The 23,809-nt window shown below is 41.6% G+C and overlaps 1 protein-coding gene across 6 annotated transcripts in view; it reads left to right on the forward strand.

The window, feature by feature from the left end:
• The first annotated feature begins 339 nt into the window (after window positions 1-339).
• FHDC1 (FH2 domain containing 1) overlaps window positions 340-23,809 on the forward strand; it is a 59,589-nt gene continuing 36,119 nt past the window's right edge. The window contains exons 1-3 of one of the 6 annotated variants that reach the window (XM_027866956.1): window positions 340-521; window positions 9,275-9,346; window positions 9,672-10,298. In XM_027866956.1, the coding sequence (XP_027722757.1) occupies window positions 9,822-10,298 (477 nt within the window). In that variant the 5' untranslated portion in view covers window positions 340-521; window positions 9,275-9,346; window positions 9,672-9,821. Of the gene's footprint in view, window positions 522-724; window positions 1,159-2,491; window positions 2,513-3,228; window positions 3,290-9,274; window positions 9,347-9,671; window positions 10,299-10,872; window positions 10,959-23,809 lie in introns of those variants that run through there. The other 5 variants (XM_027866954.1, XM_027866955.1, XM_027866959.1 and 2 more) reach the window with 5 other exon arrangements.

Genomic DNA, 23,809 nt, shown 5'->3' on the forward strand with positions numbered 1-23,809 from the left:
CACACACACACACACACACACACACACACACACACACACACACACACGGGCAGGGATTCTGCTCCAGCCTTCGCTTCCCTGTAGTTTCTTTTCTGAGGCTTCCAGATCCCTGTAGGCGTATCCTCTCAGGTAAAGATGCCCGCCGCGCTCAGCAGGATGGAAACGCAGAGGTCGGGGAGGAGAAAACCCATGGAAAAAAAAAAGGGGGGGGCGTGCTGCCCTTCGACAGTTCACTTGGGAAAAGCGGCAGGCGTATTGTTACCTGGAGAAGGGAAGGAGGCAGGCTGGCAGCCCCGCCTATCGTCTGCGCCCTCCCCCCCCCTTCTCTCCTCCCCTAGGCCGCCGGGTCCCCTTCTACTGGGAAGCTGCAGTGACATGGGAAGAGCCGGCCTCGGCGGTGGGAGGTAGTGAGACGCTAAGCTCTACGATCCGGGCAAGGGAAGGGGAAGGAAGAGAGAGGCCAATCAGCCGTCTGGCTGCGGAGGGGGTAGAACCGTACTGGAGAGGCGAGCGTTGGCGAGGTAAGGACTGCCGACGGAGAGCCGGGGACAGTGCTGGCGGGGGGAGGGGTGGGGGGAATCCAGGCTGGGAATGGAACGACCCAGGGAATTCACACCCCACCGCCTCCCAGGAGGGGCCAAACTCAGGTCAGGTCAGCGCAGTGCAGTGCGGCTCGGGGCGGGAATAGGGGCTGGTTTGCGGCCAAGACAGAAGGGAAACAGAGCCCTGGAATATGGTGGCGGGGTCCCGGCCGTCTTTCCGTCTCCGCCCGAGTGGGCAATAGCGGGGGGAAGAGTCTTTGGCCCTCACTTGACCTGCCCCCACCCCACCAGCTCTGCGACTTCGACTTTTACCACCGCGGTTCCTGCTGTTCCCGAGTCAGGGATTAGGAGTTGGAGCTCGGAGCTCCGCCGAGGGCTGTTAATCCCTGTGGCTGCGAGGAAGCCGCGAGGCAGCTGCGAGGCATCTAGCTTTTCTTTACACTTCACCTCCCTCCCAAAGCAGTGATAGCAACGCGGCGGGGGAAAAGCCACAGTGCATCTGCAGATTGGAATCTAGTCCCATCTCCTCCACCTTCTCTTTTCTGGAAGGAAAGAACAAGCGCGAATTCTTCCTGAGTCCGAACACCATTTCTTTCTGCTGCCAGACCGGGTTTAGGTTGGTTGTGTTGTATTTGGCTTTATACCCTGGGGCTTTTTTGTTCTCTTCCATACCCTAGCCACCCCCTCACCCCCCCGTTCTCCCTTGCATCCCCGGCCAGTCCGAAAGACTTGGGTTGGAGGGGTTACTTGGGTTGGAGATGGGAGCTATTCCGAGCGCACAGTGCAACTTTCTGCGCGGAAATCGTCAGTTACACTTGACTCTCTTCTCCCTGGAGCTGCATGCTCCACGCTCCCAGCGCCGCAGAGCCCCGACGACTTCCATCCTTGGAAGTGGGTGCGGGAGGGGGGGCGGGGAGCGGGAACTCTGTCTTTGGGATATTGATGAGGCGGCGCACGCTTTTCTGGATTGATTAGGCAGCGCGGAGTGAGGATTTGGAGTAGCAGCTTACGTTGGCAGAAGTTTGGGTGAGGAGAAGGATGGGGGTAGGGAAGAGGGTGTGTGTGTACGCGCACTAAATCGCCACCCACTCCTACCCACCCAGCGGTGCTGGAGGAGAACAAGCTCTTTATTGATTCCTTCTCCTGATTCTTCGGTGGCGAGCTTTCCGCGGGTATTGGTCCCCAGGCTTTCTTATTCACCCCACTCCCAGCCCCAGCCGACTCCCTTAGTGAGGGATGCTGGAAGTGCTGCCTGTTCCTCCCGGAGGAGCGAGCCTTTCTCTCTTCTCCCGGAGTAATCCAAAGGGAGGCGGGGGTGGGGTGGGGGGTGAAGGAGCGAGGGGCGGGGTAGAGGCGGCGGTTAGCGCTCTGCGGGATCGGCGCAGCCTGGGAGCTGCAAAGCCGCGAGTGTGCATTGTTAGAGAACGTGGTGAGGGAGCCTTCACCTTCCCCTCTACCAAAGAGAAAAAGAGACAAACACCGAGACCTCCCCCCCATAACCCCACGACACCTCACGTGGAGCTCGCTCCAGAGGTGGGGAGGGGGCGCTTAGCAGGCTCCCTCCCCCACCTCCCCGCCTTCCCCGCTGGCAGGAGAGTTCCTTGGTGCCCCCTCCCCCTTGGGGATGGAAACTAACCTGTAGGCCTGGCCCAGTTAGACTGGGAGGTGAGGTGGAAATGACGAATCCAGTCCCCTTCCCCACGCCACTCCACCCTCCCCCCAGCCCAAGGCCGCCAATTCCCCTACGGGCACGGTGGGAGGTTGCGCTGGGGAGGAGCCCCCGCCCAGCGAGCTGCTGCCCCCAGACCTCCCCCCCCGAGCGCGCCGGGACCCGGGAGACCTAGAGCTCGGGGAGGCCCGCGCCCCTAGTAACGGAGAGAGAGCTGGATGGACAAGACTGGAGGCCATGAGAGAAGGAAGTCCTTTCCCGGGTGAAGCTCCCGGTTTTGATTCGGATTTAGCTACTGCTGGTACTCCCACTTTTGCCTCGGGGTTAAGGGCGTGGGGAGGGGTGAATTCCTGGTTTTGCGCTTTCAAAGGTTTTGCAAAACCCTTTTTAGGGGTTTTGAAAAAAAAAGCACTTTGCAAACATCGGAGCGCGACAGAAATAGTGCACCCCCATCTTTGAAACGTCTGCCTAGGGCGATAATCCCAGGAAGCCTGGGCTGCCTGCTGACCCTTGGCTTGATCGCCACCCCAAATTGGCCCTGCGCCTTCCTCTGTGAGCTAGTGAGTGTGAGTGTGTCTATCTCTTTAGAGCAAGGACTCCCCCACCCTCTGTCACCCCTCCCACGTGAGACCTTAACGCCTAGGAGAAGCGATCCGGCTCCGCCAAGATAACAAACCCTCCGAGGGAAAGAGAGAGGGAGAAAGTTGACATCATAGGGCGAGCAGCCGCCATCGCTGGGGTCCTCCCAGTCCCCAAGCTCTTGGTCGCAGCTGGCACTTCCTCGGAAGCAGGCTCTGTCCAGTTTGGGTCACCAACTTATTCTAAGCATCTCATTCTTCCCTCTTCCCTCTTCCCCGGATTCCGAGCGCCCAACTCTTTTTCCAGGTTATCTATCGCCCAACAAGTTATGTATGGGTCCGGGCTTGTGCCCACCCACCAGTTGTGTGGGGTTTTTATCTGAATGAGTTGCCGGTATTTGTCGCTGCTGCCGCTGGGATTGGTCACAGAGATGTTTCATTGATTCCTTTGTGTCGCTTGTATTGAGCTCCAGACTTCGGAAAGCTGCTCTGCCGGGATGGTGAGTGAGCCAGGAGGGCAGGTAGCTAAAAGCACCACTCCGAGTGCAGGAGTTGGTATGCGCTTGAGTCCGAAGTGTGGAAAGATTGGCTGCTTGAGGGAGACAGGTAGCTGGTAAATATGGGATCACCTAGGAAGCTACTGTCTTTACAGAGTGGCTTCCAAGAAATACTCTTGGTTGCCCCCTTGTTCTAGATTTCCTCTCCTGCAAGCATCTGTTTTGTTCAGCGAGTACCTCTCTAGTGTACTTCCTTTTGGGAAGTTTTTTTTTTTTGACAGTCAGTTTTGGAATATTTAAATAGAGTTTTCTTTCCTTTCCCTACCTAGGAAATGCTTAAGAGTTTCACTCCGCATGCTTTTTGAGATCTCTATAGAGTTGAAACAGAGAAATTGAAACTGTAACATTCAAAATATAGACGTCTCTCTTTTCTCTTGTCTTGCTTTCCCAGCATTAGGCATCTGTAAAATGTTTATGTTGTACATACAGGCTTAATACGTTGACGAGAAACACACATTGCCTTTTGTTGAGTTCTTTGATTACTGAGCAGTTCAGGTTTTTTGTAAATACACCAAGAAGAGTTGGGTATTGCAACTGTTGCAGTTGTAGTGAATGACATTCCCTGCCTAAAAAGTTAGGGGTGGGTGGGTTCTTTTTCAATATAAATTGGAATGGAATGGGAGCAGAAATTCTACTTTTATTGTTCCCCAGTTCTTTCTCCCTTATCTATAAAAATCAAGAGCTGTGTTTTTATGCACGTGAGTTTAATGGAGCTTTCTTTTCTTACCTCTTCAGCTTAGATTTTGTTCTTTTTCATTTATCTTCCAAACGGTGTGAACTGACCCTTTTTGCCACCCTCTGAATCTGTCATTTAATGAGTTGATGGTACAGGGTTTTTCTTACGGGTTTTCTTTGGCATTACTCTTTATCCACCATCTTTATTGTCAGAGGATATATGATAGGATAAGCCTACTGACCCAGCAGAAACATAACTGACCCCTCTTGGTTTAAAAAAGCCTTTGAGGCAAACTGAGCATCATTAACACTTTATTGTATCAGGGCAGCTAGGTGTCTCAGTGGATAGAACACTGGCTCTGGAGTCAGGAGTACTTGAGTTCAAATCTGGCCTCAGACACTTGACACTTATTAGCTGTGTGACCCTCGGCAAGTCACTTAACCCCAATTGCCTCAACAAAAAAAAAGTGTATTATGCCTAATCTCTGTCCTAGCCTGTACATTCCCTTGGAAATATCAGAACTTCACGAAGCATTATTAGTCCAAAGGATAGTATTGGCTCAATAAGTAGGTGAGAGTGTTTTTTCTTTGAAAGGTAAAGATTAATGTTCCCTGAAAACCCTTCTGGCAGTATTTATTCTGAGGCCCTTTGGTTTTTCCAATCTAACCAGAATCTAAATAAAAAAATTTTTTAGTAGTCCCTAAGTGAAATTTGGCACAGCTGAGAGCTTGAACTCTACTTTAAGGGCAACTATTGTAGAGAAGAGTGCTGGGCTTGGAGTCAGGATAGCTGGATTTGAATCCCTGTTCAGACACTTATTAGCTGTGGGCAAGTCAGAACTTCTCAGAGCCTCAGTTTCTTTATCTATAAAATGGGGATAATGATACTTACATTACCTACTTCACAGGGTTGTTGTGAGGAACGTGATGCACAGACTTTTCCATATAGAAATGAGTGATTATTGTTATCACACCAAGAGGGGCCACTCCTAGAAACTGCCTCTGTTTGTATGATAGATAAATATTCAGGGTGTTAGAAGAAAAATGATCATCTTGCCTTAGAAGACAATCAGTGGTAGGCTGAAACTTCACCTTGTTCTATGAGTTGTTCTCTAAACATAATGGGCAACCTTGTCCAGAGTCTTCTTTGCTGTAAGACCCTAACCTGAGGGTAGGGACTGTGGCCCCAAAGCTACCTGTGGCCTTCTGGGTCCTCAGGTGTGGCCTTTTGACTAAGTCCAAGTTTTACAAAACAAATCCTTTTATTAAGGAGATTTGTTCTGTGAAGTTTGGATTCAGTCAAAGGGCCACACCGGAGGACATAGAGGACCACAGGTGGTCTTGAGGCTGCAGGTACCCCACCCCTGCCCTAAATCATAGAGGTGATATTATATATACAAGTTTCTCAGTGTGGCTTGAAGAGATGCCTCATGTTTTCCAAACCAGATAGCTGCTAGTGTATTCCTTTTTCATAGTGAGCACAGAAAAATAAGTGATATACACTATCTGTATAGAATCTGTTTTTATCGATTGAAGTAAAGATATATACCTCATCTATAGAGAGTCAGATCTAATAATGAATACTTTGAAGTATTCAAAAATATATAATCTTTGGAAAATGTGCTTAGGTGGATGCTTTCAAGGTGAATTAGAGAAGTGTTTGCATATATTTAGATTAAGAGAGGTACCTGAGTAAATCAGATGTTCTTTTGACTTTAGATCTTGTTAAGCCTTCTGAAGCCGGTTCTCAGAGTGTCAGGGCACCTGATTGCAGAGTGCTTTGCTTAGTCTCTCCTGTACAGTCAAAATCCAGTTCTCCTAAGGTCATTCAAGGACCCTCCAGCAAATTAGTACTGCCATCAAGTAGCCTTCACATTTTAGCTAATCATTACTGGTGAACTAGATTCATGAGAAGGTGCTGGGATTCATGTGTGTGGCCCAGGGAAAAAAAGCATATATGCAAGGTACAAAGTTGTAAAAGGTTATTTCCTTTTTGCTTTTGGGAGAAAAGTTATGCTTTGTGGGACCAAGGAGTGATGCCAGCCACCTGACACCTTTTATCCATCCTTTCTGGTCCTTGGGAGTAGGGATTATTTCTTTCTTTGTGCCAGTGCCTGGCGCATAGGTTATAAACTTAATAAATACCTACTGAACAATTGGTTGGCCATGGGTATTAGAAGTTGCATATTTCTCTGTCTGTTCTTTATTGTCCTTTTCCAGACCTCCTTCATTGCAGGTGTGTGTGTGTGTGTGTGTGTGTGTGTGTGTGTGTGTGTATTTTAATGTCACCATTGTGCATGTGGCCAAAAGTAAATTAGCTTTTGATTTGAGGGTGTCAAAAATTTCATTATGTTTATTCTTAAGGGCAATAAATTCTACAAATGGATACATGTGGAATATATCAAATAGATGGGATAACTACAATGAATGGGATGTTTTTTATGCAAAATAGTTTTAAATATATTGCAAGGATGATCTGCCAAAATTGCCTGTGCCTTCTTGAAAAAAGAAGAGTTCAAATATATATAAACTGTAATTGACAATGAGTCATTTGCTTTAGGGATGCCAATCATGAAAATAACATAGCTATCATCTTAAATGATAATTCAAAACACTTTATTAAAGAGGCAGATACATCTTAAGTGACCTATAAGTATGCTTGGAATAAATATTAACAGTTTTGTCCATGTAAAGAAATTAGGTTTGAATATTTTCAAGATTCACAATATTGTAATCCTTAGGGGTAGAGGCAGAAGGTTGGACTACAAGTTGTCTAAGAAAAATTTATATTCAAGTGGTCTTCTAAAAAGAAGTCACTCATGTTTGTGATATTTAGAAAATCTAATATGTAGTCATGAGCAATGAAGAAATAAACAAATCTAACATCTTCTGATAAATTTATGTACATCTACCTGACATACCTCTACATTACATACATGCATACATCTAGTTGCCAGTGGGGCAATCCTGTTTTATATTTGTAAACATAATGAAGTAACTTGGAGTAGAAGATAGGGAGCAAATCTCAGGAGTCAGGAAGAACTGAACTACAATTATTCCTCTGACCTACAATAGCTATGTGACTCTGGGCAGGTCACTTAAGCTCTTAAAGACCTGAAGTTGCAGAGTATCTAATCTGCCCTTGCAGAGCGAACTTTCTCATTTGTAATTCTCTTCAATGAAATCAAAGATCTGGATTAAAAAAAAATCCTTCAAATCATAAAGTACATTTTAAAAGCAAATGAAATTCTTGCAAAAAGTAAGAGAAATGACACATAGGATACAATGTAAAGACAACATTGTATAAATATTTCTTGCTGTTTGATTAAATGATGTGATTTATCAATCTGAAAATCTAAATTTAGCTTACGCTACCTATGCTTAAGCAAATCATATCTGACAAGATAGAGTTTGGTAACTGATGCTTTAGAAGTACAACTTTCTCTTATTTGTCTATTTCTAACATTCATTTTTTAAAATTTTGAGTACCAAAACCTCTCCCTTCCACCCACCCCTCTCCTACCCATTGAGAAGACAAGCAATATGATATCAATTACACATGTGAAGTCACCAAAAACATTTTCATATTAGCCAGAAGCATAACTCTTTAGTAACAATTCACATTTACATTGTGCTTTAATGTTTGCAAAGCCCTTTCCTCACTGGGGAAAAATCAAGTGTGACTAATCTCATTTTATAGATAAGGAACTAAGACCAAGAGAGGTAAAGTGACTTGTCTAAAGTAAGTTAGGGAGCTGGGTGGGGTTTGCCCTCAGGTCACCTGACTCTAAATCCAGGGCTTTTTCCACCATAACAGATTGTTTTTCTTTATGTCACATTACAGGGAAGAAAATTTAAAAAAGATTACATTTAGTCCTTGGACATGATTTATTTTGAAGGAAAAATAACATACTGAAATAGTAATATTGAATCCCCCTAACTACACTTGACTCAATATTTTTCCACCTGTACAAAGTTTCTTCTTTCCTTGAATCTTTCATTTGCCAGCATATTTACTTGGCTGGGAAAATACTGGTTTTTTTATTCCATTTTTTTTCACACCAAAGTTACTAATATTGAAAATGGAAGGCAAAAATTTTAAAAAGACAATGCCAAATGGAAGTAAAGATTAACATGAAAAGTTAGAAAAATGTTTGCTATGCATTAAATGTGCAGTACACTATTTGTGATGTGAGTGACTGTGCCCTGATTTCATGTAAACTCCTTGAAGGCAAAGAAATTGAGAGAATTTCCTAACTAGAAAGGACCTTAGAGATTGCCTAGTCCACTGCTAATTGTATCCCTGATTGTATCACACCATTAGCCCCAAACCTTTTGCCATTTCATTATTTCTGAGGTCCTCCGCAGTCTGACTTCCTACCCTCTCCATCCATCTTGGGTCCTTAAGCTATTTTCTAAATCCATCATGTCATTTCCTGCCTCCATGCTTTCTCAGGAGCCATTACCAGTGCCTAGAAACATACACTCTCCTCATCTCTGCCTTGTGGAATCTTTCTTTTTTGTTGGAATTGTCTTAAATGACACCTTCTCTTACAAAGCCTTTCCTGATTCCCTTTAACTGAAAATAAATATTCTCCCACTACTTTGTCTGGATGTGTGCTTTCTTGTCCCAGCAGTCATACTCCCCCAGCCCTCCTCCCCCTGCTAGTAGACCTTGAGCTCCTTGAGATCAGGGTCCTGATTACTTAGAAAATCTTTGGATGATTGTTCCTTAAAAAATGATAGCTGCTTAATAAAAACTTTTTTTAAAAAAAATGGATGAATATCTAGTACATCTTTGAGTATTTAAATATTGACTATCAAGTAGAAGGGAGAGGGCCAGGGAGGAGGGGGGTCAACATCCTGGTGAATCCCTAAAGTTTATAGTAGAATCAAGGAACCTCAGAATGGGCAGGGACCTTAACCTTAGACCTAGAAAGTTCTAACTTCTTCATTTTAAAGAGGAGAAAACTGAGGTAGCTCAAAGTCACTGAGGGCTACTTAGTAAAAGAGCCAGGACTAAATTTGGATCTCTTAACTGTCATAGACCTAGATGGGTAAAGGGAAAGGTGGGCTATGTGGACTTGGAATAAGTAAAATAAGACTGACCCTTTGAAGCCAAGCTGGGCTGTTATTTTATAGCTTCCCAACCCAGCATGTAGTCTTTTGCATACCAGTTAAAGGTGCCATGTTCCCCAAGGATCATTAAGGGGGTACTATCTATACATATTGAAAAGCACATGTTTTCTGCAGGTCCAAGGCCTACATACCTTCCCCAAAATTCTGGAGCAGATGGGTGAGCATAAGTAATTTAGAAGTCATATGGTGAGTAATAGGGCCCTCCACACAGTGGGCAATCAATTTGTTGATTGATTAAGAGCAGGAGTAATGGATGAGTAAATGGAATTCATTGCAACATCTTTGGCTGCATTCGGAGGGAACTAGATTCAGTTCACATCTAGGGAATTATTATTCCTAGTTTACATATCTCTTTTTGCAATTTAGACATGTTGATCATCAGGGATTTTGATGTCAATTAAAGACAAACAGTTTAGGGAGAGCGCATGTTTTCTTGTAATTGTGTGTGTGTGGGGGGGGCTGTTAAAACCTTTTCTTGCACTGACTACAATACTTTTTTTAATTGCTGCAGGTTTGGAAGATGACTCGAACACTTGTGCTTTTCTCATGGATAGTTGATTAGAGTTTGGAGGAGTATGACGGGAGTGGCAGTTCCATTGTTGGATGTTTCAGGCCACTGCTTGAGAGCCAAGAAATTACCTCTCTTCAAGGCTACAGTACGATGCATGTTATGAATTGTGTCTCCTTGGCCAGTGAAAAAGAAAATGGAGATCTCTCTGCTGCAGCTGGATTAATGATTGGGCAAACACCACCCCCACCACCGCCTCCACCACCCCCACCACCGCCCCCTCCGCCATTGCCATGTCCAGAGAGTGGGTGTCTTCCTGTTCCTCCCCCACCGCCCCTGCCAGGGGTTCCTCCTGTACCACCTCCCCCTCCAGGACTACCTCCTTCTTCTTATGTGAATGGACATGGCCCCCTTAGTAAGAAAAAGAAAATGAGGAGTTTTTTTTGGAAAACAATTCCAGAAGAGCAAGTTCGAGGCAAGACTAACATCTGGACAATTGCTGCGAGACAGCCACAGAAGTACCAAATTGATACAAAGACCATCGAAGAGCTCTTTGGGCAGCAGGAAGAGACCAAATCACCGATTTCGAGGAGAGCTTCAAATGCTTCCTTCAAAGACACTAAAGAAGAGGTAAGAATGGAGCCTGGAGGAATAAACCTCCACTACTATCCCCACTCCCCCCCCCCCCGCCCCAGCCATGGGCGTGCAAGCACGAGCTCTTCCAGTGTTTGCCACCATTCTCTATTTCCACTAAGGAAAACCTAACATTTGGCTAGGTGATTCCTCTTCCTGGTGGATCCACTGGTGATTTTGGCCTTAGTCATTGATAAGAAAGTTCATTTTGTAGGTTATATTGCTTTTGCTTTTGCCCTACTACTCTAGCATCATCACGCAATAGAAAGAGCATTGCTTTAGGAGTTGGGAGTCCTGGGTCCTGGGTGTTGTCATCTGTGGGATCTGTGGGATCTTGGTCTCAATCTGTAAAATGAGGGGGTTTGTTTAGACAACTTCTAGATTCCCTTCTAGAGCAGACATTCTGTGTTCCAATGGCTTATGACCAGCCTGTGGTTTAGTAAATGATTTCCTTTCTTGAAGCAGTGCTTTTCTTTTTTTTTTTTTAGTCAATGGGGTTAAGTGACTTGCCCAGGGTCACACAGGTAGTAAGTGTCTGAGACCGGATTTGAACTCAGATCCTCCTGACTTCAGGGCCAGTGCTCTATCTACTGTACCACCTAGCTGACCTGGAACAATGCTTTTCAACTGAAAACCATATTATAGAGCTTAAATCCAGTAAGTTCCTGAACTACTTCTAGCATTGTATGGAAATCAAAGATGCTTAGTTCTAGCCTTTCAGAATTGGTTGGCCCAATTGCTCTCAGATGCCATCTCCTTTGTTAAGCCTTCTCTGGTTTTGTCAGGTGTGCCCTAAACCTCCTCAGAGCAGTAAAACACTTGGCTTACACCTTTCTCCTGTTACCTGTCACGTATTATGACTTTTTGTGCATATGTCATATTCTTCTCCTGTATCATGAATTTCACAAGGACAGGGACTGTATCTTATTTCAGTTTTCTGTTCCTCTGGTGGCTGACTCAGTGCTCCTAGGGAGCAGTGACCTCAGTGTTTGTAGAAGTAAATGTTGGAGCAATCCTCCTGCAGCCTTTTCCATTCACTCCAACATGCTTTAGGATTTTGCTGTGATTTCCCCCTACCCTTCTTCTCTTGCTATCTTTAAGGCAATTTAAGTAAGGCTTTGGGAAGCTATTTGAATACAGAGTCTAAAGGAAGTGCATTTTGCATGTCACAAAGAGTGAATTGCCCAAGGGTGGTAAACATGGTAAAGGATAAGAATTTTAAGGAAGTGAGAAACTACAGCAGCCTGTAGATGTCTGTTGCAGATGCAGAATTAGGAACTGCAGGTGTAAGTACACAGTTAGTCATAAAAAAGAATGAAGGATTCTACTTATTAAATGGAATGGTGGGGTAATTTAGAATATTGCATCTTCATTAAGGATAAAAATGGATGATATCAAATCACTTCACCTTTTATCTGTTGGAAACAAGGAAAATGGGTCAGATTTGGGGCTGGCAAGATAATGTTTGGGTACAATCTGGAGAATGCAGCAGGAGTGTTGTACTATGCATCATTGAATTTTTGGGCTAACAGGGTTGACCTTTTTTTCCTTTCTGGCTTAGAAATTCATTAACTTAGAATAGCCAAGCCCATACTAGGCCAGTAATTCACTTTGGAACTCTTGTGTGATTCTGCTGTCTGACCAAGGTTTAAAAAAGAGGCTTTATTACTAACTTAATATTGAACATCAGTGCGACTCGTTACACTTGCTCTGTAATGATTGACATTTAAATTTCAAAGCATCAAATATCGTAACTTTTTAGGCTCTCCCTTGAGGACTCTATCAGGACTCTTTGTCCATTCATTCTTATTTATTTTTCTCTTTTCTTGTGATAGTGTGTACTCTCTTCTTCTGGTCCTGCTTTTCCTCTTTTGCATTATTTCAGCAAGGTCTTTGCAGGTTTCACTATAGGCCTCATACTTGTCAGTCTGAATTACATAATAGCATTCCATTGCATTAATGTACCACAAGTTATTTGACTTTTCCTTTAATTTTTTTGGACATTTAAGTTGCTTCCATTACAGATAAATCTCCTGTAAAAGCCTTTGAACAGATAGTTCTTGTTTAATTTTTCAATAACACTTTCTTGGTTTATTCCCAGTAATGGAACTGTTGGGTCAAATGATTATTTTTATAGCTTTTTCTGTGGTCAAGGATTTTTTCTTAAATTAGAAACTAGAAACTGTACCAGAAGTGTGACTGTTAAGTAGGTCATGATTGTTTGTAAGAAACACCTACATAGCAAAACCTAGAGACTTTGGTTTGGGTTAATACAGGTTAACAGACTAAATTTGGCATTAGGAAATTTCTAGAAGAAATCTTGGTGACCTAAAGCCCTTACCTTTTTTCATTTCTTTCTTTTTGAGAGCAGGAACTGTTCTTTGCCTTTTTTTGTACCCTAGCTAAGACATAATGTCTGGCATTTAGTAGTACTTAATAAATGTTGATTGACTGATTTATTGACTTTAATTTTCTAAGAACTATCAAATTATTTTATCTTCAGTTCCCTCACCTATCCTTCATCAGGGAAACAAAAATACTTTAGCTACAGGACCTCCACACCTGTAGATCCCCTCATCATTTGACATATTCCTTAGCTCCACTTAGCCAGGAGAATAAGATAACTTAAAATATTGGATCTGTGCCATGTTAAAATTAGGGTACACATCCCAGGGAAGCACATGATTGGCAGAAAGTGCTGAAGAAGACACAGGGGCTACTACTATCTCCGATGGTTTTGCAAAGAATGTGCTTCATTGTTTCTGAAGGGTGACTGGCAGTTGAGTCAGATTGGGTGGTGGCCATTGTGGATGGGAGAAGACTTGCCAACATTGCTCCCACAAGGACCTGATTGATTCTAGCCTATGGTGACTCAGGAAAAAGCAAGTCAAGCATTTAAGCAAATAAAATCTAAGCTTTCAACCGGTCACCCTTAAATTCACTCTTAGTATCAAAGCTGTAGGAACCCCGGCTTCCATCAAAGATTAGATCCACAAATGATCTTCTGATGGTCTGTGGATTAGTTTCTTTTATAGTTGATGCTTATGACAGTACCTGTGTTTTTTGTTCCTGGTGTGAATTACAATTTGCTTGGGATATGTCCAGCTCCAAAATGATGATCATATTGGTGGCTGCATTGGCATCTTAAGAACGGCAGTTTTTGGGGGGTGAGAATCATTAGAGGCAGCAAACAGGTGAGGAAGCCCATAGACCCTTTTGTTCCTGTGTGTTCTAAGGGTAGAAAAGTTTGAGAACCACAATATTAGAAGGAAGGAAAGGGGAGTTGTCATGGATGGAATAGTGGCATAAATACCTGGTACCCCAGCATTGGCCAATGCAGAAGCATCCATTTGCAAGACACAGGTTGAGGGAGAATTTAATCTCATGTAATTTCTTACTTTTTGACAATTGCTTGTCATAATTGGAGTGAAAGAAGAAACTGTGTAGGGTGGTGGATAAAATGCCTCTTGGAGTCAGGGAGACCATTGTCCAGATCTCACCTCTGACACATAATAGCTTTGGAAGCTTGAGCAAATCACTCTTGTGTTGTCCATAGCCACGACAAAGCAATCTCAGGTCAGAACCTCTCTCACCCCAAGGTTTTGAGTGAAAGCAGAGCTTGGAAAAGGAAAATGGTACTCTGATTGTGTAGTCAAAGAACACATAAGAAGTAACTTATCAGTTGGCCTACATTTAACTACATTATTTAGCCAGATACAAATGTTCCATTTATAGTAACGGTTTGAGGAAGTGACAGGTAGGGGCTGCTGCCAAATTATAGATCCATTCTGAAATATAGTTTCCCCACAAATATTGCCAGTGACACCTACATCAATGTTTTATGTATTTTGTTAGACCTAGAACCTTAGAGATCCTCAGAGCCAACACCCCTCCTTCTACAGATGAGGAAACTGTGACCCAGAGAGGCAAAGTGACTTGCCCAAAGTCACACCGCTAGTGAGTGGCAAGGCCCAGGATTTGAATCTCCTTTCTCTAGCTCTAAATACCATGCTTGGAAATTTTGGTGAAGTACTTCCTATGTTACCCTTAGTGAGAGATGTTACATCATCACAGCCTTGGTAGTTGTAACCTAGCAAGGATAGGAAACTAGCTGACCAGCTAAACGAAGTCGCTATCAGCAGTAAATCTTCCTTCTCACATGCTAGGTTATCAAGTGCAGTCCAGGGTTGAAAAGCAATAGCTCTTAACCACCTGTGCTTGTGATCTGGAGAAGTGCCAAGGTATATGCTAAGAAAAGTGATAGATTCTGAAACTGGAAACACAATTTTGACACGTTGTAACACAGCTCATTATTACTCAGATTTGGATAGATCATCCCTCTTGAAACATAATTACTACCTATGGAAAATATGTGGTATTAGGTGGTTAGCTTGCACTTTTAAAAGGTTATAAAGTATAACAAATAGGTTCAACTATACTTCGAAGAGAGAAAGGGAGATTTTTCAGTCTATAAACATTTGATTTGAAGAAGTTTGATTGCATATTGAAAGGATAGTATATCTGAAATTTTAAATTAGAAAATGTTTGGGTAGGAAAAAAAAATTGAGTATTATGTTATGTTACTCTGTTGTATGTTTGAAAATTCACCAGAAAAAACCATAGATGGCCAGATGTGATGGTACACACTGATGATCCTGCCTGCTAGGGAGGCTTAGCTGAGGGATCACGTGCACTTAGGAAGTGCAGTAGGGCTCAAGCTGATCAGGGGTCTGCACTGTCAGGGATCAATATGGTGAGCCTGAGGAGTGTGGGGCCAAATGGTAGTTTGTGGAGAGGTGAACTAGTCCCGGTTCGAAACGGAGCAGGTCAGAGTTTCCATGCAGAAAAAGGAGTGGGTTCAGCCCAATGAATGGCCAGGTATGAGTGAGATGGGGAGATTCATCCTCCAAGAATAAGGCAGGAGGGAGAGACAGAGACAGAGAGACTGATCAAAAGGGAAGGAAAGAAAAGACCACAGTTGTAAAGAGTGGTAACAATGAATATAGAGCATGAGAACACAGAAACATCTTCAAAGTTAAAACAATCAGAATTTATAAAAGAACAAAAACCTATTAAAATAGTTAAGGTTACTTCTTATGAATACTGAGGTAATTTGAAACTTATCACGTAAGTAATAGCTATAATTGTAGTATTAAAAATAGCATACTTCACAAGGGGCTGGTTGTTGATCTGTGTGAGACAATGCATTTATATTTTCCCACGTTGTTCAGTGGTAAGCAATGCTGCTCAGAATCCTATATGATCAAATTTCATTTTGTACCATTCCTAGGCATAGATTCATAGTCTAGAATTTTGGACTAAGGAAAGGGAAAATTGAAACTATACTTGATCTAGATTTTCCAGTTTGTGTTTATTAATCTTTTGGAGAAATTGTACAGCTGTTTCCATCCGCACTTACCAGAATGCAAAATGAAGTACCACATCAAATTTCCAGAATCTAAGGTGAAAGAGAAGAGGGCAATCCCATCCCACTATCACTAGAAAGCTGATTTAGCAAATGGAATCAGTCAGTAAGCATTTATTTTGCTCCTACTGTGTGCCAGGTACTATGCTAAGTCCTGGGTTTTAGAAGAGTGGTTAAAAATACTCCCCCCCTTCTTCTTCTCAAGGTATGAGACACAGATTTTATATCTACCTCTGGAAGTAGGGTCTGGACCTTTGATTTCATTTGTATATGAAATGTCTAGGTACCAATATAGGATGGTCCCTTCTCTGCAATTTCGAGTCTTAGTTGATTGAAGTACTGAGAGGTTAAGTGATCTGCCCAGTGCCACACAGCTAGTATGTGTCAGAGATAGCACTTGGCCTACCATGGAGCCTCTGTCCCAACTAAGTGAGGTGAAATATGTCACTGTCGATTGAAATGCCTTAAGAATGAATTAAATAAGCCTGCCATTTTTCTCTCTGTACTATTCCTGTTAATACAGGGTAGTTTTTTCCTCTGCCATTGGTAGAAATCAGGCTAAATAAAGAATTTATGCAGATAATACTATGCAGACACAGTAAAGTCTTGACTGTTCCTTGGAGTTATTCACATTTGGCAATGAATAACTCCCTTAGGTTTATGTCGAGCTAAACCAGATAGGAAACTTCAGGCATTTGCCATACTGTTTCCCATTTCCTGGGCTGATCAGATAATATCAGCTGCTTACTCTAGGTCTGCTTCTTTAATGACATTTTAACACTGGTCCACATGTAGGTAGTAGTCCCAGAGTCATAAAGGTATCCAGAGGTCAGATTTCACTCCACAAGATGTTAGGCCTGGTTCACACAGTGCCTCTCTGGGTTATTTAGCTTGGAGATTGCCAAGCATTTGGGAAATGAGTTAACTCTATTGACATGGGTAGTAACACCCTCTTTTTGAAGCACTCCAACCACTTTCATAACTTAGTTCAAGGAGTAGTGGCATTCATTGTAAGTCAACAAGTATTTATATCTATCATGTAGAACATTCTGTGCTACAAAAGACAAGCAAAGCAGTTCTCAGAGAATTCACATATTCTCAAGAAAGTAATATGTACATATGTGAGTGGATAAAAATATATACAGAATAATTTTGATGGAATCATGAAAGGCCTCCTACCCCACCACCATTGAGAAAACAATTAAAACCCATTACAAACATGCACAGGTAAACAGAAATTCCCACACTGACTATGACTCTCTCTCTCTCTCTCTCTCACACACACACATACACACACACACACACACACTCTTATGTACATATATATGCCTCAGTCTGTACAACTGATATTATGTGTATATGCATACACACACACACACACACACACACATATAGCTAGATCAGATACATACACACATATACCTCAGTCTGTACTATATCTGATACATATATGTATGTATTATATCTGTATTCATATCTATATCTACATCTGTCTTTCTGCCTCAATCTGTATCTGAGTCCAGTGCCTCTCTCTCTGGAAGTGGGGAGCATGTTTTATCATGAGTCTTCTGTGAACTGTGGTTTTCATTTTATTGCTTAGAATTCTTAAGCCTTTTAAGTTGCTTTGCCTTTACAATGTTGGTGTTGTATAAATTGTTCTCCTGATTCTTCTCACTTCACTTTGCATCAGTCAGTTCATTCAAGTCTTCCCAAATTTTTCTGAAACCATCCTCTTCATCATTTCTTACAATGTAACAGTATTTTTTAAATCACATTCATATGCTATAATTTGTTCAGCCATTCCCCAATTGATGGGCCCCCTCAGTTTTTAGTTCTTTGCCACTGCAAGAAGAGTCGCTATAAATATTTTGTATATATGTGTCTTTTTCCTCCTTTCTTTGATCTCTTTGGGATATAGACCTAGTAGCAATATTCCTGAGTCAATATATATATACAATATACACAGTTTATGTGTGTGTACATATATATATATGTATGTATGTATATGTATATGCACAGTTTAATAGCTTTGGGGGTGTACTTTAAATTTTTTTCTTTTTTTAGGCAATTGAGGTTAAGTGACTTGCCCAGGGTTACACAGCTAGTTAAGCGTCAAGTGTTTGGTTTGAGGCCGGATTTGAACTCAGGTCCTCTGGACTTCAGGGCTGGTGCTCTATCCACTGAGCTACCTACCTGCCCCCCAAATTGTTTTCCAGAATGGTTGCACCAGTTCTTAATTCCACTAACAGTGCATTAATATACCTGTTTTCCCACAACTCACTCCAGCATTTATCATTTTCCTGTGAGGTGGTACCTTGGAGTTGTTTTGATTCGCTTTTCTTTAGCGAGGTGGCATAGCGGATAGAGTGTAGGGTCTGGAGTCAGGAAGACCTGGGTTCAAATCTTTGCCTTGTTTGCTTCTGTTTCCTCATCTGTAAAACGAGCTGGAGAAGGACGTACCTCAAGTGGGCTCACAAAGAGTCAGATACAACTGAAACGATGGAACAATAACAGATTATTAGTGATATGCAACATTTTTTTCACATGGCTATAGTTAACTTAGATTTCTTTTTCTGAAAAGTGTTCATATTTCTTGACCATTTATGAATTTAAATTCATTTTGAATGTTTTTTCTTCCCTGGTGTTTTTTTTTTAAATGTATTGATAGATTTATTTTAGGCACAACATATACTTAACCAAACACCCAGAAAATCCCTCTACAAAGTATATTCCCTAATCTATTGGGTTTTTTTTTTAACAAATTTTAATTACTCCCCCTTGTTTTTATGTTACCTACATTTTCCACTGCATTCCTTCCTATATGCCATCTCAAAGAGCCATTCCTTATAATAAAGGATGGAAAAAGAGGAAGGAAAAAAAGATTTGGCAGAACTAGCTAATATGTTTAAAAAATCTGGTGTTAGTATGCAAGATTCCAAATAAATGGTCACTCACTTCTGCAAAGGAGCAGAAGGGAGAGATATCTTCTCATATCTCTTCTTTGGCTCTTATAATTTTGTAGCATTCATTTTCAATAATTTTGTTGTTGTCATGCTTTTCATTTACTTTGTTATAGTCATTGTATTATATATATATTATTTTCCTGTTTATGCTTACTTTACTTTGTTTCAGTTCATATAATTCTCTTTTTTCATTTCTCTATAGACATAATTTCTTAAAGCACAGTATATTCCATTACATTCATGTGCCATGATTTGTTTAGCCATTCCCCACTTGATGGACATTTGTTTCTAGTTCTTTGCAATCACAAACTTTGCTGCTATCCATATTTTGGTGTATATGGGGCCTTTGGTCCCTGACTTCCATTAGGTAAATGCCTAGCAGTGGATTTTTTGGGTCAAAGAGCATAGCTATTTTAATCACTTTTCATATAGTTCCATGTTACTTTCCCAAACAAGCGGACTAATTCACAACTTCAACAATGCCTTAGTGTGCCCATCTTTCTATGAGTTCTGCAACACTGACTGTCTAATCTTTCATCATTGCCAGCTTGTGGAGTGCTAGGTATGAGTTGAAACTTCAGAGGTGTTTTGATTTACATTCATTTTATTGCCAGGGATTTGGAGTATTATTTCATATTGTTAATAGTTTGTAATTATTCCTTTTTTTTCTGGGGAATTGATCGTTTTATTAATTATGCTAGTAGACAGTTATTAAAAGGGGTTAGTGATGCTTATATGCTTGATGCTTATATGCCCTTGGAACAGCAGGTATTCCCAACAAGAGGCCATCAACTCTGATTGGTAGACAATTAATGAGAAGAATGAATATTATTCATTCTCAATATGAGAGATGGACCTATTCTTTTTTATTTTAATTTTTTATATAAATTTATTTTTAGTTTTCAATATTCACTTCCACAAGATTTTGAGTTCCAAATTTTCTCCCCATCTCATCCCTCCCTCCACCCCAAGATGGCATGCATTCTGTATACCCCTTCCCCTAATCTGCCTTCCCTTCTATCTCTCCCCCCTTCTCTTTTCCTCTTTCCCTTCTATTTTCCTGTAGGGCAGGATAGATTTCTATACCCCATTGCCTGTATTTCTTATTTCCCAGTTGCATGTGAAAACACTTTTTTTAAACATGTGTTTTTAAAACTTTGGGTTCCAAATTTTCTCCCTTCCTCCCTCCCCGCCCACCCTCATTGAAAAGGCAAGCAACTCGATACAGGTTATATATGTGTAGTCATGCAAAACACTTCCATAGTAGTCATGTTGTGAAAAACTAAGTATTTTCCCTTCATCCTATCCCGCCCCCCATTTATTCTATTCTGTCTTTTGACCCTGTCCCTCCTCAGAAATGTTTGCTTCTGATTACCCCCTCCCCCAATCTGCCTTCCCCTCTATCATTCCCCTGTTCTCTTGTTCCCCCCCCACCATTTTCCTGTAGGGTAAGATAGATTTCCATACCCAATCGAGTGTGTATGTTATTTCCTCCTTAAGCCAAATCCTATGAGAATAAGATTTACTCATTCCCTCTCACCTTCCCCTGTTTCACCTCTACTATAAAAGCCTTTTCTGGTCTGTTTCATGTGAGATAATTTACCCCATTCTACCTCTCCTTTTCTCCTTCTCCCAGTATAATCCTCTCTCACCCCTTAATTTTATTCTCCAGATATCAACCCTTTATCTTCAAAAATCACCCTGTGCCCTCTATCTATCTATCTATCTATATACATACATATAATTTTTTTCCCTCCAACTACCCTAATACTGACAAAGGTCTCATGAGTTACAAATATCATCTTTCCATGCAGGAATGTAAACAGTTCAACCTTAATAAGTCTCTTATGAGTTCTCTTTCCTGTTTACCTCTTCATGTTTCACTTGAATCTTGTATTTGAAAGTCAAATTTTCTATTCAGCTCTGGTCTTTTCATCAAGAATGCTTGAAAGTCCTCTATTTCACTGAATGACATTTTTTTCTCCTGAAGGATTATATTCAGTTTTGCTGGGTAGGTGATTCTTGGTTGCAATTGTATCTCCTTTGCCCTCTGGAATATTATATTCCATGCCCTGCGGTCCCTTAATGTAGAAGCTGCTAAATCTTGTGTTATCCTGATTGTGTTTCCACAATACTTGAATTGTTTCTTTCTGGTTGCTTGTAATATTTTCTCCTTGACCTGGGAACTCTGGAATTTGGCTACAATATTCCTAGGAGTTTTCCTCTGGGGATCTCTTTCAGGAGGTGATCAGTGGATTCTTTCAATTTTTATTTTGCCCTCTGGTTCTAAAATATCAGGGTAGTTTTCCTTGATAATTTCATGAAAGATGATGTTTAGGGTCTTTTTTTGATCATGGCTTTCAGATAGTCCAATAATTTTAAAATTCTCTCTCCTGTATCTATTTTCCAGGTCAGTTGTTTTTCCAATGAGATATTTCACTTTGTTTTCTTTTTTTTTTTCATTCTTTTGGATGTGTTTTACAGTGTCTTGATTTCTCATAAAGTAACTAGCTTCCAATTGCTCTATTCTAATTTTTAAGGAAGTATTTTCTTCAGTAATCTTTTGGACTTCCTTTTCCATTTGGCCAATTTTGCTTTTTTAGGACATTCTTCTCCTCACTGACTTTTTGGACCTCTTTTGCCATTTGGGTTAGGCTATTTTTTAAGGTGTTATTTTCTTCAGTATTTTTTTGGGTTTCTTTTAGCAAGCTGTTGACTTGTTTTTCATGATTTTCTTGCATCACTCTCATTTCCCTTCCCAATTTTTCCTCTACTTCTCTTACTTGTTTCTCAAACTCCTTTTTGAACTCTTCCATGGCCTGGGACTGATTCATACTTTTCTTGGAGGCTTTGGATGTAGGAGCGTTGACTTTGTTGTCTTCTTCTGCTTGTATGTTTTGATCTTCTTTGTTACCAAAGAAAGATTCTATAGTCTGAGTTTTTTTGGACCTTTGTTTATTCATGATCCCAGCCAATTACTTGAGTTTTAAACTCTTTGCTAAGGTAGAGGTCTGCTTCCAGTGTGGAGAATGTACTGTCTCAAGCTTCAGGTGTTTTCTGCAGCTGTTTTCAGAGATGCTTCTAGGGACCAGTAAATTTTCAGTTCTTCTAAGGTGGAATGATAAGGGGCAAAGTGTTTACTCCTTTCCTGGCCTGTTCTTTTGTCTGTGAGTGACCACAAGCACTCTTTTCTGCCTTGGAACTGTGAGGACGATTTCCTCTCCACAGCCACTACAAGCTCCACCACGCCAGCACTCCTCCTCGCCCCAGGATCACCACCCAGAACTGTGACCCAGATCCAAGCACAGGCAAAGCAAGAGAATCCTGCACCAGCAGAGAGATCTCTGCAATCCACCTCTGATCAGCCACTTGATTCCCCCTCAGTCTGTGGGCTAGAAGCTCAGGAAGCAGCCATGGCCCCAGAGCTCCAAGTTCAGGAACTGGGGCTGATACTGCATTTCTCTCTCACCTAAGTCACAGACTTTTCCCACTGACCTTCTAAGTTGTCTTTCATGTTCGTGGGTTGAGAAGTCTAGAAACTGCCACAGCTGCCCATGATTCAGTCCTCTGAGGCCTGCTCCAGGTTCCCTGAGACCTGCACGGCCATGCCAAACTATATTCCTCTCTCGGCCTGGCGCAATATAACTTTCTGATCAACCATCGAGGTTGTCTTGGGCTGGAAATTTGTTTCACTCTGTCTTTTTGTGGGTTCTGCTGCTTTAGAATTTGTTGAGAGCCATTTTCTGCAGGTATTTGGCGAGGTTTGGGGGAAAGCTCAATCAAGTCACTGCTTTTACTCTGCCATCTTGGCTCCCTGAAATTCTTCTTTTGAGAACTGTTTATATCTTTTCACTCTTTTCCTTGGATCTACTCTATTAACAGAACTGAGGGATGTGTTCTTTAACTGTGATAGTGTGGTACCAGTCTTTACTGTGGGGTTTGACAAGAGTTTTGTTGCCTTTCCACATTGACACTGTTACAGCCATAATCTATCTTGTTCTTTTGGGTCAACTTTCTTCATTCTGTCCCAGTTCAGAAAGGGTTCCTATAGCTTTCAGAATTCTTCATATTCATCATTCCTTGTAGCACAAAAATTTCCATTTCATTAACATAGCCTCGATCGTTTCACTACCCCCTAATAACTGAGCACATACTTTGTTTCTAGCATTTGGCTGTCACAGATGCTGCTGCTGTGAGCATTTTTGTACATGAGAGTTTTTACTTGCCGTCAATAACCACCTTTGCATGTGGTCCCAGTAGTGGACTCATTGGGCAAAGGTAACAACTTAATAATCTTTACATAATTTCAAATTGTTGTGTTTTCTTTGTTTTTCAGGACTGGTGATAGAATTCATAGCTCTGGTAGTAAATTAGCACTCCTGAATTACAGCAGCTGCTCCAGCAATGAGTTTTTCTATCTTTTAGATTTTTTACTAGCTTGATGGGTTGAAATGGGATCTCAGGGTGGTCTTAACTTTCAGGTCTCTAATTATTAGTGATTTTGAACATTTTTTCAAGTGGTTTATATGTCTTATTTTGAAGACTTCATATCTTTTTAGAAGTATCTTACTTCCATATCTTTTTAGAAGTATCTTACTTCGTCTTGTATCTTTGCCACATATTAGGAGAATCGAGTTATTTATGATCAAGTTGATGCTTTGTTTATCTGAACTCCCTACTTCAGGGGAGTAGAGGGGTTCAATGTATTTGCCATGTAGGACAAACCTGAAGAAGGAAGGAACAGTACATGTTGATAGGGACAAAAATGTGGAAAGGTGTATTGGGGGACGTATTCTGCAAAGCATTCAAACCCTCTTTTCCAATATTTTTGGTGCAGAAAATAATAGAACAATAGAGGATTAAGGGAGTAGGAAGATGTTCTTGGTGTTTTAAGGCTGGGGAACAATCAGTGGATAAATCAGGAGCTGATCTAGTAATCTCAGAATCAATCAACAAGCATTTGTTGAACCCCTATTATATAGCTGGAGCTATTATGCTAAGTGTTAGGGATATAAAGGCAAAAATTGAAATTGTCCCTGACTTCAGTGAGCTTACGGTCTATTGAGAAGTAAAATAGCATGAGAGCAGAGGATAGCATGTGTTTTTTTCAAAGAATTAAA

The sequence above is a fragment of the Vombatus ursinus genome, unplaced genomic scaffold (assembly GCF_900497805.2).
Source record: "Vombatus ursinus unplaced genomic scaffold, bare-nosed wombat genome assembly UNPS02014784.1, whole genome shotgun sequence".
Lineage (NCBI taxonomy): Eukaryota > Metazoa > Chordata > Mammalia > Diprotodontia > Vombatidae > Vombatus > Vombatus ursinus.